Source organism: Rhinoraja longicauda, chromosome 3 (genome assembly GCF_053455715.1).
Source record: "Rhinoraja longicauda isolate Sanriku21f chromosome 3, sRhiLon1.1, whole genome shotgun sequence".
Classification (NCBI taxonomy): Eukaryota; Metazoa; Chordata; class Chondrichthyes; order Rajiformes; family Arhynchobatidae; genus Rhinoraja; species Rhinoraja longicauda.
The window spans coordinates 23,251,044-23,267,045 of record NC_135955.1 but is presented as its reverse complement, the minus strand read 5'-3'; the positions used below and the strand labels follow the sequence as shown (position 1 = coordinate 23,267,045).

General features: G+C 40.0%; 1 protein-coding gene across 1 annotated transcript in view; it reads left to right on the top strand.

The window, feature by feature from the left end:
• Positions 1 to 14,393, top strand: part of LOC144590152 (choline transporter-like protein 1) — a 68,533-nt gene extending 54,140 nt beyond the window's left edge. The window contains exons 13-16 of the mRNA XM_078394986.1: positions 1,850 to 1,987; positions 4,379 to 4,615; positions 5,113 to 5,181; positions 11,421 to 14,393. Of these exons, the coding sequence (XP_078251112.1) occupies positions 1,850 to 1,987; positions 4,379 to 4,615; positions 5,113 to 5,181; positions 11,421 to 11,444 (468 nt within the window). The 3' untranslated portion in view covers positions 11,445 to 14,393. The remainder of the gene's footprint in view (positions 1 to 1,849; positions 1,988 to 4,378; positions 4,616 to 5,112; positions 5,182 to 11,420) is intronic.
• The last annotated feature ends 1,609 nt before the right edge of the window (positions 14,394 to 16,002 follow it).

Here is a 16,002-nt window from a genome sequence, read left to right as displayed (position 1 = left end):
AAATTCAGTCTAAGAGTCAGATAGTCATGTTGCAGTTTCATAGGTCTTTGTTGAGGTCATTCGTGGAGCATTGTCTGCAGTGCTGGTTGCCCCATTACAGGAAGGATGTGGAGGCTTTGGAAACAGTATAGAAGACGTTTACCAGAATGCTGCCTGGATTAGAGGATATCAGCTATAAGGAGAAATTAGAGAACTTGGATTGTTTTCTCTGGAGCATCAGAGGCTGAGGGGAGAACTGACAGAAGTATGTAAAATTGAGAGCCACTGATAGGGTAGATAGTTCGAACCTTGTTCCCAGGATGGAAATGTTAAAGACCAGAGGGCATAGCTTTAAGATGAGAGTGGCAATGTTTAAAGGAGATGTGGCAAGCAACTTTTTTTACACAAAGTAGGTGCCTGGTACATGCTGCCAGGGATGGTGAAGAAAGATATTATAGTGGAACTTAATGGGTTTTGAGATGGGCAGATAGATAGGCAAGGAAGGGAGGGGATTGGGATCATATCACCCAGTGGAGATTAGTTTAATGTAGCATAATGTTCGGCATGGACATTGTGGGCCGAAGGGCCTGTAGCTGTGTTGTTCTACGTTCTATTTCAGTTCATTGATGGTGCTCTTGGCAATATATCCAGGGGGCAGGAAGGGGGGGGGGGTTAGGAAGCTGGATTCCTTAACATTGTGCTTGCTCGGAAATCAACACAAGGCAGTGGAGGCCAGTTCGTTGGATGCTTTCAAGAGAGAGCTGGATAGAGCTCTTAAGGATAGCGGAGTGAGGGGGTATGGGGAGAAGGCAGGAACGGGGTACTGATTGAGAGTGATCAGCCATGATCGCATTGAATGGCTGTGCTGGCTCGAAGGGCTGAATGGCCTACTCCTGCACCTATTGTCTATTGTCTATTCATGTCTTTCCAAGTTTAGTCTGATGTATGGTCATTGGGAAGAAACGTTTCCCAGTGGCAGAAGTGTTGTAATGTGAGGAGCCATGTAAGTCAATTGGCATTAGAGTTATAATGAGCTGAAGGAATTTATAAAGCGAATGTATATGCTCTAGAGTGGACTGCCCGAAAAGATGGCAGAAGCATATTCAATAATAGGCCTGTTTGTGCTTGTGGCTCAGAGGGGAATCGGCAGTGTTCAGCTGCAATCCATTCAACCCAGCTGGTGATGAATACACTTTACAGGGAGTTCAATAGTGGAGTCTTGTCTTGTGTTGATTTCCGAGCAAGCACAATGTTAAGGAATCCAGCTTCCTAACCCCCCCCCCCCCCCCTTCCTAACCCCCCCCCCCTTCCTGCCCCCTGGATATATTGCCAAGAGCACCATCAATCCTCAACCAGACTTGACCTATCTGTCAGAGTCCTCATTTAGATGATGATTCTTAATCTGGAGATTGGGAGGAAAAGGATGGGTTGCTTATTTCTTATATTGTTCTTGTATACTTTGTTTTAATAGTGCTTTTCATTTGTGTAAAGGGATTTTTTTTTATCACATACATCAATCTTGGTCTTTTAAATCCATTTGAATACCAGAGATCTTTTTTTGAAAAAAAAACCTTTAAATTGCTGACCTGGATTTGACACAACAGGAAGCCTGCCCCCAACTATGCCTCCTCCAAAGCCCCTCAGTGCAATTGGCTCATAACGCAGTGTAAAATATAAACTAAGTCCGTTTTTTTTACCAGAATGTCAACCTTGTACACCTGATTATTCCAATTTCAAACATATATTATAAAGGACTTTTTCAAGTTGACACAGATAAATTATTTTATTAAAGGAATATTTCATGAAGTAGATAAAAATATTTCCACTTGAAATACAGGTATTAATGGTTTTGAATATTTTATATTGATAGAATGCATACATAGCAACAGCCATAAATGGTACCAGCTTCTGCACATCTGCCAAGGATGCCATCGTGATTCTGGTGGAGAATGCATTGAGAGTGGCAGCAATTAACGCAGTTGGCGATTTTGTGCTGTTTCTGGGAAAGGTTTGTGAATTGTTTACTTTGGCTTTGTTATTTCTAACGATGTATTCGGTGAAATCATCGGACAAAGTCAGCATGGATTTAGGAAAGGCAAATCATGCCTGACGAATCTTATAGAATTTTTCGAGGATGTAACTAGTAGAGTGGATAAGGGAGAACCAGTCGATGTGTTATATCTGGACTTTCAGAAGGCCTTCGACAAGATCCCACATAGGAGATTGGGGTACAAACTTAAAGCACACGGTATTAGGGGTTCAGTGTTGAGGTGGATAAAGAATTGGTTGGCGGACAGGAAGCAAAGAGTAGGAATAAATGGGTCCTTTTCGGAATGGCAGGCAGTGACTAGTGGGGTACCGCAAGGCTCAGTGCTGGGACCCCAGTTATTTACAATATATATTAATGATTTGGACGAGGGAATTGAATGCAACATCTCTAAGTTTGCGGATGACACGAAGCTGGGTGGCAGTATTAGCTGCGAGGAAGATGCTAGGAGGCTGCAGAGTGAATTAGATAGATTGGGAGAGTGGGCAAATGCATTGCAGATGCAATATAATGTGGATAAATGTGAGGTTATCGACTTTGGCGGCAAGAACAGGAAAGCAGAGTAATACCTGAATGGTGGCCAATTAGGAAAAGGGGAGATGCAACGTGACCTGGGTGTCATGGTGCACCAGTCATTGAAATCAAGCGTGCAGGTGCAGCAGGCAGTGAAGAAAGCGAATGGTATGTTGGCATTCATAGCAAGAGGGTTTGAGTATAGGAGCAGGGAGGTTCTGCTGCAGTTCTACAGGGCCTTGGTGAGACCGCACCTGGAGTATTGTGTACAGTTTTGGTCTCCCAATCTGAGGAAAGACATTCTAGCCTTAGAGGGAGTACAGAGAAGGTTAACCAGATTGATCCCTGGGATGGCAGAACTCTCATATGAAGAAAGACTGGATAGACTAGGCTTATACTCGCTGGAATTTAGAAGACTGAGGGGGGATCTTATTGAAACATATAAAATTCTTAAGGGGTTGGAGAGGCTAGATGCGGGAAGATTGTTCCCGATGTTGGGGAAGTCCAGGACCAGGGGTCACAGCTTAAGGATAAGGGGGAAGTCTTTTAGGACCGAGATGAGAAAACATTTCTTCACACAGAGAGTGGTGAGTCTGTGGAATTCGCTGCCACAGAAGGTAGTTGAGGCCAGTTCGTTGGCTATATTTAAGAGGGAGTTAGATGTGACCCTTATGGCTAAAGGGATCAGGGGGTATGGAGAGAAGGCAGGTACAGGTTACTGAGCTGGATGATCAGCCATGATCATATTGAATGGCGGTGCAGGCTCGAAGGGCCGAATGGCCTACACCTGCACCTATTTTCTATGTTTATGTATTTTAAGATCCATCCTGATCTGCACAGAGTGCTGCATCCTGTGTAGTTGTGAACCCCATAATCAGAAAGTCAAACAATATCAGTGGAGTGAAACAGAATTAACATTAGACCAATGCTATGTCATCAAAACTGGAAACAAATTGATGATGACCAAAGTACGTAGTAGCGCAGATGTTGTAGTTCAGCAATTAACTTCTTTACATGAACCTCCTTCCCTACTTCTCTTATCCTCTCCAACTGTGCAGCCTTCCCCAGTTGTTTTGCCCCTCCAATTCTGACCTCATCAACGACTGTAAATTTATTTACCCCATTATTGATGGCTCTGAGTTTCAATCCTGACTTTTCCTATCTCACCAACCTAAACTTTTCCACATCTTTCATTATCTTTTCCTCTGTTAGAGGAAGCTTTGAGGAGTATCCTAAGCAAATATAACATTGGTCATCTGTCCTATTATCTCTTTCTAAAACTTGCTAAGTGTTTTTGTGAAGCACCTGGGGTCAATTTGCTACATTGTTGGTTGCACTTGCATGGCATTTGACATATTTGAATTTAAGAACGAGGTGTTGAAACCTCCATTTTATTGAATTGCTTATGAACCATGCCAAGATTTTGGGACTTTTAGTTTAGTTTTTCTTACTTTGTGGAATTCTTACATCTGTGGAATTCTCTGCCTCAGAAGGCAGTGGAGGCCAATTCTTTGAATGCATTCAAGAGAGCTGGATAGAGCTCTTAAGGATAGCGGATTCAGGGGGTATGGGGAGAAGGCAGGAACGGGGTACTGATTGAGAATGATCAGCCATGATCACATTGAATGGCGGTGCTGGCTCGAAGGGCCGAATGGCCTCCTCCTGCACCTATTGTCTATTGTTTACAAATAAAAAAATATAGATTTTACTTTTCCCAAACTCGTACAACAATTTCTACACTCAAATGCATACAGTTAAACAGTTGTAAAATGTTTCTGAGCCTTATCGTTTTCATATAATCCTGTTGGCTGATCTATTTCTATTCTGTTCTATTTTCAGCTCCTTATAGTGTTAATCGCAGGTTTTGTTGGTGTAATACTACTCAACTATCAGCGGGATTATACTGTGTGGGTCCTGCCACTCATCATTATTTGCCTGTTCGCCTTCTTCGTGTCCCATTGCTTCTTGTCCATTTATGAGATGGTGGTGGATGTCCTTTTCCTCTGCTTTGCGGTTGACTGCAAATACAATGATGGGAGACCTGGACGAGAGTATTACATGGATAAAGGTTTAATGGTGAGTTAAGGAGAAAGTTCTCGTGTGGTGAAGATTGAAGATTTTCCTGGAGATTTGTGTTGGAATAATGAACAAACATTTTGCTGGATTAAGATCAAGATCTTGTACTTGGAGAAATTTTTCATGTTGGACCATGTTAGATATTTACTGTTCTATATCACTGATCGTCCATGAGTAACAAGTTGAAATAAATTAATTTTTCAGTGCTAACATATCTGACCTCCCCCACTAATCATTAAACAAGATGAAACAAGCTGATTCTGTAGTCACTCCCTTTTCAAAAAGTTAATTCACATTATAGGGCTCAATTTGAGAAATGCAAGTTTAATTGATTCAATATTGCATTCATCAACATAGCAATTCAAGCTTTGATTTTAAATATTTAATAAACTTGCTAATAGATTTCTGTGTGCATGCAGAAATGATCATATTTTGTTTATTTCGGGTCTTTTGTTTAATAGGGATCTTCAGTACACTTGTTATGGTTTTTGTTGCAGGAATTCATGGATGAGAGCAAGAAAGCAATGCGATCTGCCGCTGGTAATGTGGCTGAAATGAAACCAATGGTAGGTAACAGTGAGGAATCGGCCATCCTCCAGGAGTTTCACTGTTACTACTTGTGTGTCTCTGTCTTTGTCGACTGGTCTCACTCTGGTGAAGTCTTTGCTTTGTGCATTACTCAGGATCTCCTGCTCTTCCTTTTTATCTATTTGCCAATCAGCTGGGTGGGAGTATTATTTTCTTTATTTCGTCCCCCCTCTGTGGCAGTTAGCTGAGACTGGACTGGGTGGTAGTTTAATCTTTGTGCGCTTTTTGATTGACATTGATGCCCAATGTCTACTCAACCTGCTGATAAAAAAAATTATTTCTTCAACAGTATGGATAAGTATTCTGAAATATTGCTTTATTTTGTACTGTTGTGCCACTTCATTCTTGCCATGATCAGTTAAATAACAATATAGTTTTGGAAGTTTGCACTTGCCCTGTCAGATCTATTATCCCTGCTAAATCCCAATCGGTGAGACCATTAAGAATAAATAGAGGAGGCACATTAAGGCATACATATCTGAGAGGTTTTGGAATTGAAATGTTGCAAGTTGCATGCTGTTGCAATCCAGTTTTTCAGGATATTCCTGCTGGGAATGTCTTTGCTTAGAAATATACAAACATACAAAATAGGTGCAGGAGGAGGCCATTTGGCCCTTCGAACCAGCACCGCCATTCATTGTGACCATGGCTGATCATCCACAATCAGTGACCTCTGCCTGCCTTCTCCCTATATCCCTTGATTCCACTGGCCCCTAGAGCTCTTTTAAATTCATCCAGTGATTTGGCCTCCACTAACTTCTGTGGCAGAGAATTCCACAAATTCACAACTATCTGGGTTAAGTTGTTAAACATTAAATTTAAATCTAGGTCTGGAGCAATTAGCATAATGTGCACCCAGATCACACCACAACACACTATTTTGGCTTTTTAAACCAATCAGGCATCTCCTTTAAAAAAAATTGCTAAGGAACAATAAATAAATGCAGAATGAGATGTTGAGTTCAGAATGAGATGTTGAACCCAGATTTTTTTTAAAAAGCACACAAATGAGTTTGACCAGCAGTTTATTGGTGATGATTTAGTAGATTAATTTCTCATTTGTATGGTTAATGCTGCATTGTTTTCCTGGTAAAATATTTGCTTAGTTTTGCGATTAGTAGGTACATTGCTCTGAGATTTATTTTTGCAAGAGTAGGGTTTGGTTTCATTTTGTAACTCTTTCTGAAGATGATAGTTTCGTGGACATTGCAATTTTCAAAGGTCGTCTTTGATGCACTAGCATAACACTCGAGATTTCATTATTTTTAAAAACTATCTTCACTTAGTTCACAAGCAATAATATTCAAAATTAATATGGTCTACACTTGTCTAATCTTTGCTGCTGCAGTGGAATTTTGGACATTATGGAATTGTCCGATTACTGAATTATTCCATTATCTTGCTTTCTTCAGCTAATGCTTTTAAAGTTCTTTTTGTGTTGTGAATAAAACTAATTTCTAAATTACTTTCTACCTTAATTTTCTTTTCATGTGTCACTGTATGTGATTCGTTATCATCTGTGTTTGGAGTAAGTGAACATTTTTTTTCTGCTGGCTCTTTCCAAAAAAAGCTGTTTAAAAAAAACCAAAAAAACATTTTGGGGATTGAGATTTGTCAGTTTGAGAATTTGAGTAAATGCTTCCTCTAACAAAAGAGATTGAATTTATATTTGGTCAATGAAGTCCACTTGATATGGGTCACATGGCTAGTAATTCTAACAATACTAACGTTTGCATTAAGATGTACTCTTAAACTCAAAACATGTTTTAATGCCATTGACTGAGGGAACAAAGTACTTTATTTTCCAGAGTTAGATACAAAGTGCTGGAGTAACTCAGCAGGACAGGCAGCATCTCTGGAGAGAAGGAATGGGTGATGTTTCTGGTCAAGACCCTTCAGATGTCTTGACCCGAAACCTCACCCATTCCTTCTCCAGTGACGCTACCTGTCTCGTTGAGCTATTTCACCACTTTGTGTCTATCTTTAGTTTAAACCAGCATCTGCAGTTCATTCCTACACAATATTTTCCAATATTTACTGATCTTTATTGTAAATATTAACTCCATGCCAATTTTAAATGGCAACTGTGTGGAATTTACAATTTGCTTTCAGAATGCTGCACATGGTTTTCAATGCGCTTCACTCCCATTTATCTCTGGGATGAGATGAGCTTGTTAATGGCATGCACTAATAAGTGACTTTGCAGTGATGAAAACAAGCAGAAGAGTAAAAACACTGATACAAAACAATGTATGTGCACAATTGCTGTAAAGAAAATGAAGTTTCTTTTATAATTTCAGTTGAGGGATTTTTCTGCAAGGCTGTTTGAGCCAGCAGATAATTTACAAAGGGTCTCCAGCATTAAACCAAGCATTTTATCGCCATGGTTAAAAAAAAGTTGGCTGATGGAATCATTTCTGATGCTAAACACATTCTATGGTAGATTGTAGAGTAGTTTTGCTTCAACAATAAAGCACCGTGATAGTTGAGTAAACTATTCTTTATCACTTTGCGTAATAAGTTGCTTGTGTCCGACACTCTTGTTCCTCCAAAGTTAGGGTAAATGGATGAAAAATCTTGTACCTCTGTTGGTTTGTCACTTGCAACATTAATGCAGAGACTTATCACGTTATTTTGATTCTTCCACATTCTTTGTTGGCCAAATGTTGATGCACCTGATCGATTGAAGCTTTTTAATAATGCAAATGAACTAAATTGACAAACACTAATAAAAACCACAAAACACACACCTCCCCTTCCCCAAGCTAAACCAGAAATATAAACTATTGAATTAAAGATGTAGGCCTAACCATAGCCAAGAGCTAATGATATCTTTTCAGAATTGTCATGTGCAGCTGAGGCTGTGTGGCAAGAAAGCTTGCGGGGAATATAAAAACTGACTCTAAAAGCTTTTTTCGATATGTAAAAAGAAAAGATTAGTGAAGACAAATGTAGGTCTCTTACAATCAGGCACAGGTGAATTTATAATGGGAAACAAGGAAATGGCAGAATAGTTAAACGAGTACTTTGGTTCTGTCTTCACTAAGGAAGACAGAACCAATCTCCCAGAAATACTAGGGGACCGAGGATCTAGTGGGAGGGACTATCTGAAGGGAATCCACATTAGTCAGGAAATGGTGTTAGGTAAACTGTTGGGATTGATAGCAGATTAATCCCCAGGGCCTGTTGATTGACATCCCAGAGTACTCAAGGAGGTGGCCCTAGAAATCATCAATGCATTGGTGAACATTTTCCAATGTTCTCTCGACTCTGGCTACCCTCCAGTGCACAGAAACTGATCCAAAGTAACACTGCTTTTTAAAAAAGGAGGGAGCGAGAAAATGGGGAATTATAGACCAGTTAGCCTTACATTGGTAATGGGGAAGATGCTTGAGTCGATTATTAAATATGTTATAGCAGCGCATTTGCAAAGCAGTAACAGGATCGGTCAAAGTCGGCATGGATTTATGATGGGGAAATCATGCTTGACTAATCTTCTGGAATTTTTTGAGGATGTAACAAGTAGAATGGATAAGGGAGAGCAAATGGAGGTGATGTATGTGGGCTTTCAAAAAGCCTTTGACAATGTCCCCCACAAGAGATTAGTGTACAAAATTAGAGCACATGGTATTGGGGGTAGGGTATTGACATGGATAGAAAACTGTTTGGCAGACAGGAAGCAAAGAGTAGGAATTAACGGGTCCTTTTCAGAATGGCTGGCAGTGACTAGTGGGGTGCCGCAAGGCTCTGTGCTGGGACCTCAGTTATTTATGTTCACTTACTGCCTAATATATCCCATCCCTTGTTAGGTGCCATTGTCGCAAGATAATCAATGTTATTCGCTTCACCTCAAGTCAAGTCAAGTCAAATTTATTTGTCACATACACATACTCGATGTGCAGTGAAATGAAAGTGGCAATGCCTGCGGGTTGTGCACAAAAAGAATTACAGTTACAGCATATAAATAAAGTTAATAAGTTACTAAACATAGCACAAAAAGTGTCGACAAAAATTTAGTCTCTGGGGTTATCAAAGTTGACAGTCCTGATGGCCTGTGGGAAGAAGCTCCGTCTCATCCTCTCCGTTTTCACAGCGTGACAGCGGAGGCGTTTGCCTGACCGTAGCATCTGGAACAGTCCGTTACTGGGGTGGCAGGGGTCCCTCATGATCTTGCTTGCTCTGGATCTGCACCTCCTGATGTATAGGTCCTGCAGGGGGACGAGTGTAGTTCCCATGGTGCGTTCTGCCGAACGCACTACTCTCTGCAGGGCCATCCTGTCCTAGGCAGAGCTGTTCCCAAACCAGACTGTAATGTTGCCGGACAGGATGCTCTCTACAGCCCCAGAGTAGAAACAATGAAGGATCCTCAGCGACACTCTGAATTTCCTCAGTTGTCTAAGGTGGTAAAGGCGCTGCTTAGCCTTACCCACCAGTGCGGCAATGTGCGTTGCCCACGTCAGATCCTCTGCGATGCGGACTCCCAAGTATTTGAAACTGCTCACCCTATCCACAATAGACCCATTTATCTCCAGTGGCGTGTACGTCCTTGGATGTTTAGCCCTTCTGAAGTCCACAATCAGCTCCTTTGTTTTAGTGACATTCAAGAGGAGGCTATTGTCCTGACACCAGAGTACCTGTCAGTGGTCATAATATTTTGGCTCATATATATATATATATATATATAGCCCAATCAGTATTGCTTAAAGCAGATAATCTGTGATTATAGCATTGACCCAAATCGTACTCCAGATGACCTGTGAATCATTTACCATCTCTGCTCAATACTTTTGTGGCATCCTGGTTCCCATCCCCCAATCTTCTAGCTGTCATCATCCTGTCCCACAGAGTGGCAGGTAGGCTTTAAGAAGCAAAACCTGCAAAGTTCTGGTGGCCTTTGGACAGATTATGCTGTCAAAGGTGTTTTCAACTGAAAGCAAATAAGGGACTTTTTGAAACTTTTATGATACATTGGGGTGAAAAAACCCCACAAAAAAAAAGCAATTTAGCTAAAACAGTCATAGATACAGTGTGGAAACAGGCCCTTCAGCCCACACCGGCCAACGTGTCCCAGCTGCACTAGTCTGCATTTGGTCTATATCCCTCCAAACCTGTCCTATCCATGTACCTATCTAACTGTTTCTTAAATGTTGGGATAGTCCCAGCCTCAACTACTCCCGCTGGCAGCTTGTTCCATCCACCCACCACCCTTTCTGTGAAAATGTTACCCCTCAGATTCCTGTTAAATCTTTTCCCCTTCACCTTAAACCTATGGTCCTCGATTCACCTATTCTGTGGATCTACCCAATCTATTTCTCTCATGGTCTGAAACACCTCGATAAGATCACCCCTCATCCTCCTGTGCTCCAAGGAATATAGTCCCAGCCTACTCAACCTGTTACTACCATTCACTGTGTAGGTCCTGCCCATGTTAGACTTATATCATATATATACAGCCGGAAACAGGCCCTTTCGGCCCACCAAGTCCACCAAATCAACTATAAATTTTAAATTGAAATAAATCCTTTTAATGGTCAGTGCCCTCTTTCAAGTAAATGTGACCACATTAGCTATGTCAGCCATGATATCGGGAATTGCTCCCAGACTTGGTGGTGACAGTGAGAGGTTGAAAGGCACCCAGCACATTCAGTACAACACTGACCTGCAGGAAGATCCCAGCCAGCCGCTCAGTCACAAACCCCTGACCCAAGCAAGGCAAGTATAATCCAGGCCTTAGCATTGGTGGAAGCTTGCAAATTGTTTCTATTTCTTGCATTGCATTACTGACTACAGTTCAGAAATATATAATTGTCTGCAAAGAACCTTGGAGATCTTGATATGAAAGAGACTAGAAATTGCAAGGCCTTTTCTTAATTGTACATGCTATTATTTTGACTTGTAATATTTTTGGTTAATGAAATGGGGGCAAATGACTAAATATGAGCCAAAAGACTGTCTTTCATCAACAGCTCTCCCATCAGTTTAGCAGTGGGTGGAATTGGGGGGGGGGGGGTCAAAAATGGTTCAAAAAATATTCAAAAAACTAATTTGATTGGATAGAAAATAGCCTTTACACATTTTGAGGTGTCCATTGTGCAAAAGATTTGAATGTGATTTTGTTGTATTAAAAAAGCCGTGGGGGAAATATTTTTTAAGTAAAAATGTGAATCTTTTAATTTCAAGTAGTCTAAGATTGTACTGCACTGTTTATCTTTTCTAGGCCACTGAGGCTGGTAACGCTTGATTTCAGGATATCTGTGGAGTGCAGGCAATACATCACCTTTGTACCTTTGCGCATTCCTATTAACCCACAGAAGGGAAGGGAGTATATCCATTAATTTTTTTTTGTTTAAAAATGTGTTTGGAGGTTAATTTGTTTTTAACCTTTTCTAATTGGAATGTTGTCAATTTGCAGTAACATGGGACTTGTTCAAAGCTGGGTTCAGCTGTATGACTGAAAATGTATATTAACATGGAGAGGGAGAATCGTTTACTGCTTTGGAAAGAGTGACCATTTCTGTAACATATTTTGCTTCATAGATATTATAACCATGCACTCATTTTGTATGCAGAAGCTGCAGGATATTTTATATGAAAGCGGTGCTGTAGTACTTTTTAAAATAGCATAATGATATTTTAAATATTTGCTTCATGTGGCTTGTGCAGCACTTTGCAGTCCTGTTGCAACGTTCCTTTGAAACTGCTGTGCTAAAAAAACTCAGGATGAAACTGTCACCTTTCAATAACTTGTCAGGGAAATGATTAAAATCTTGGGTTTGTATCAATGGATGTTTAACTAAATATAGCACGGGGGGATGTTTTGCATACAGGATGAAAGATTGGTCACAGAATGTGTAGACTTGAATCTGAGCATCACTCTGCTCTGGGGATCATTCAACACGGAGATGAACACCGTGGATCAAAAATCTTTTGTTTGTTATTTGGCCTCAACTGAGATAGCTGACCACAGCTAAGAATGTAGATGGGGCCCATAATTATCATTGGTGCCTCTGAGTTAGAGGTAAGGAGAATGATTAGTTGTCTTTTGATTGCTGGTTGTTACCCAGAGGAAGGAGCTCATGGATGTTGGCCAAGTGTAATTGGATGATGAGGCTTGCTCGCTGACGCCGGAGGCACTAGATCCCATCAGGACTAGGGAAGGAAGATTTGTTTTTAAAATACAGCAGCAAATTTCATTTGGGAAAGTGCCTAACTTGCACATTTTATTTGTATTGCCACTTGGTGAGTAGAGTGAGGTGGAGCTGTGGAGAGCTGCATGTTTGGGGTGATGGAGTTGGCTGTGCTGGGAGGTGGAATGATAGCCATAAAGTTTGCAATAAAGACAGGAAATAATGGAGATATTGAGGTCAGGCAGCATCTCTGGGGAGCACTGCCTGACCTGAGTTTATCCAATATTTTCTGTTAAATGCAAATTTGGTTTCGAGCCAGATGACGGTTGAGCAGTTATTAATATCAAATTCCATTAACTTTGTCATCTAAAGTATGTTGTTTTGTTCCCTCTTAGTTTCCAAGATAATAATGCAAACAAAAGTCGCAACCAATGATGCATCTTCCATAACACTTGCCGGAAGTTATCAGGTCTTTGAATTATAGGTTTCTTGACATTGCTCCTAACTCAGCTGACTAGTCAGTCTAGTGCTCTGGAGTTTATTAGATTGCCAGAATCAGGTGCCTGTCTGTGCGTTAGTAAAATTATATTACTGGCACCCTGATAAGTTGAACCAGCACTATTGGTGGGTTGTAAGGCTTTAGCTAGGACGGGTGGTATGAAATCCATAGGGCCATATGCATTGTGCACCTATCCTATCATGCAGTGTCTCCTTCTGCAGCGAAATCATGAACTTACTGAAGTTAAGGACATTATAGTTAGCCTTGTTAATCATGTTCAGAATCTGCAACTTAATTCCTGCCAATCCAATCAGAATTGTCCTATGAATCCATCTAATCATTAGAAAACCTATGTACTGAACAAAATGGTGAGAATATTTTATATAAGTTTTTGATAGAAGATAAGAGAAACAGCAAAACTAGAGGCCATAGAAATCTGAAACAGAAGTAAAACGATTGTCCAAAGAGGAGAAGAGTATAAAGTTTGCTTCCATTGAGAATGGTTGAAGTGAATAAATAAATGCATTTGTGGGGAAGCTAGACAAGCACATGAAGAAGAAGAAGAGAATAGAGGTTACACTGGTAGCTTTAGAAAAGGCAAGACTAGAAAGGGCTTGAATGGAGCATTGACAGGTTAATTGCCTGCTTCCATACTGTACATCCTACATAATCAAATATACTCGGGGCTTTATAAGGATTTTGTTAATTTTTAGTCATTTGCATGTGATTCCAAAATTGTATTGGAGAGCCTTTTCAAAAAGGAAGAGATGCAACAACTGCTACAGTGTATTAATGCATTTCCAAAGTGAATTTGTAATAACTGACATAACCTTACACTCTAATTTTGTTTTCTCTTCATTTGTATTGCTGGGAATTGGCTTCACGTGTTGCCATAGTAAACCATTAATAGTTGCTGCACTTCTGAAGCAAAAGCTGAATGGTCGTGAAAACTGCGTAAACACTTTATCTGCACTGTTCATCTTTTGTGAAATCAGATGCCCAGTCAGTTCCTTGTGTACCCTTGATGAAATTGGATGTTTTTAAATTGGTGATAAAACCTTTGGTTTAAAGGAAGCTTCAAGACAACTTTTTAAGGGACCAAACTGAATTGACTTCCATGCTAAATTTATTATTTAAAATTTTAAATCTCAAAACCTGCTGACTTCATATGGTAGTGACTTGAGTCAAATAATCATGTCTGTCGTTGGTGAGAATTTGAAGGGTATTTGACCTGTATCTAGGTCCATTGAAATATTTTTTATTCTGTAAGCTGTCTGGTCTACTTTCATGGGTTCTTGCAATTGTAAAGCCATAAGTTTTAAACGTAGTATTCAAAGTCTGTTACCATGTTCATTAAAACACCTGGAATACGCTATTGACCAAATAGTTGGAAAATGCTCAGGGTGAGTTCTCTTCAATATGCCATTGGCAAATCCTACAGAGAATCGTGTTGTGTATTTCTTGCATTGGCTGTTGTCCGCTATCACTAGCTACTCTACTACACTAACTGAGATTTTTTAATACCATGTAGTTTGATTCCTGATGTATCATTTTTTTAACATTTGTATATTAAAATTTTAATGAAATTGTCATGTCTTGTTTATTATTATCAATTCTCTGAATGCATTCAAGAGAGAGCTAGATAGAGCTCTTAAGGATAGCGGAGTCAGGGGGTATGGGGAAAAGGCAGGAACGGGGTACTGATAGAGAATGATCAGCCATGATCACATTGAATGGTGGTGCTGGCTCGAAGGGCCGAATGGCCTACTCCTGCACCTATTGTCTATAAAAATATTTGTCTAATATTGACATGATTTCTTTTGTGTAAGAGCCTCTTAAAATATAAATCCACAAAGCCTAATGGGTCAAGCCAGAGAGGTGCGTGGCATTTGAAAACTGGCTACTTTATCCCCAGCATTTAAAATGCAAGGAAAATTGGATCCCAGCAGATTATCATCATTTCAGGCCTTTTTTTATTTTGTCATCTATTCCAACCAAAGCAATTGCCTTTTACAGTTCTACTTTTCCCAGTTGATATATTAACAGTTTTTAGAATAAAAACACACACAAAAGTGCCTGGGGTGAAGGCTAATTTAAACAAATTCCTGATACATTGCTATATTCCGCCATCTCTTAGCATTGATGTATCAGTCACTGTAGAATGTGCAGGAATGTATTATTGCGTAACTAGTTATCTTATCTAAAGATAGACACAAAATGCTGGAGTAACTCAGCGGGACATGCAGCATCTCTGGAGAGAAGGAATGGGCGAAGTTTCGGGTCGAGACCCTTCTTCAGACTAGTTCTACTAGTTATCCGTCAGCCGTTCATAAAATATTTCCCCAAATCGCATGTCTTTTTGGATCTTGTCTTCACTAATTGGCTTCCCATTTGTCTCATTTATATCAGTTACTGTTATGCTGTGCAGCGCTTAAGATACATTGCCAGGATTTATCCCCAAAATGGTTTCATGTTGTGGTTTGAACAAACAGCAACCTGTTTATAATTTAGTTTTGTCCGTATAATTGTAAATCAAATTGGCATGAAGGCATCTACAAGTGAGCCTTAAATAAGTGTTGTGTTTGGCCGTCATTTTTGCCAATGGTGTGAAGGGAAATTGTGGCATTTTCTAATCCATTGTCAGGTTTGCCAAATACCGAAACTTTTCAATCAGCACTTGCTGAAAAGAATATCTAATCTAACCATTGATTTTGCAATAAAATGATTACCATTCAAAGTATAAGCACACATAATATATAACGCTGTGTGCAAACTGCATCTTATTTTAGGAGTCAAATAATTTTATACATGTTTATCTTATTCATGTGCACACAGCAATAATAGTTACAGTTTGAAATTAAATCTGACCATGTGCCTAGGATATAATAATTCTTATCTCAAGCTTGTCTAGAAGTCAGATTTACCAGAGTTCTCTGCCAACAGAGTTGAAGTTCGAGATTTCACAGCTTCAACAATCGATGATATGATAAAAATGAGTAAAAGAGAAAATTCTGGAAAGAATTCATCAGTTTAGGCCGCAGCTGTCGGAAGAGAAGCAGAGTGAACATTTCAGATCAGAGACCCTCCGTCAGGTTTCCCCCATCTGCAGTTAATGAGTTTTGTTTTTGTAAGGTAACATAATCTCTTTTTTAAATGTTAGACGCCCAGCAGGT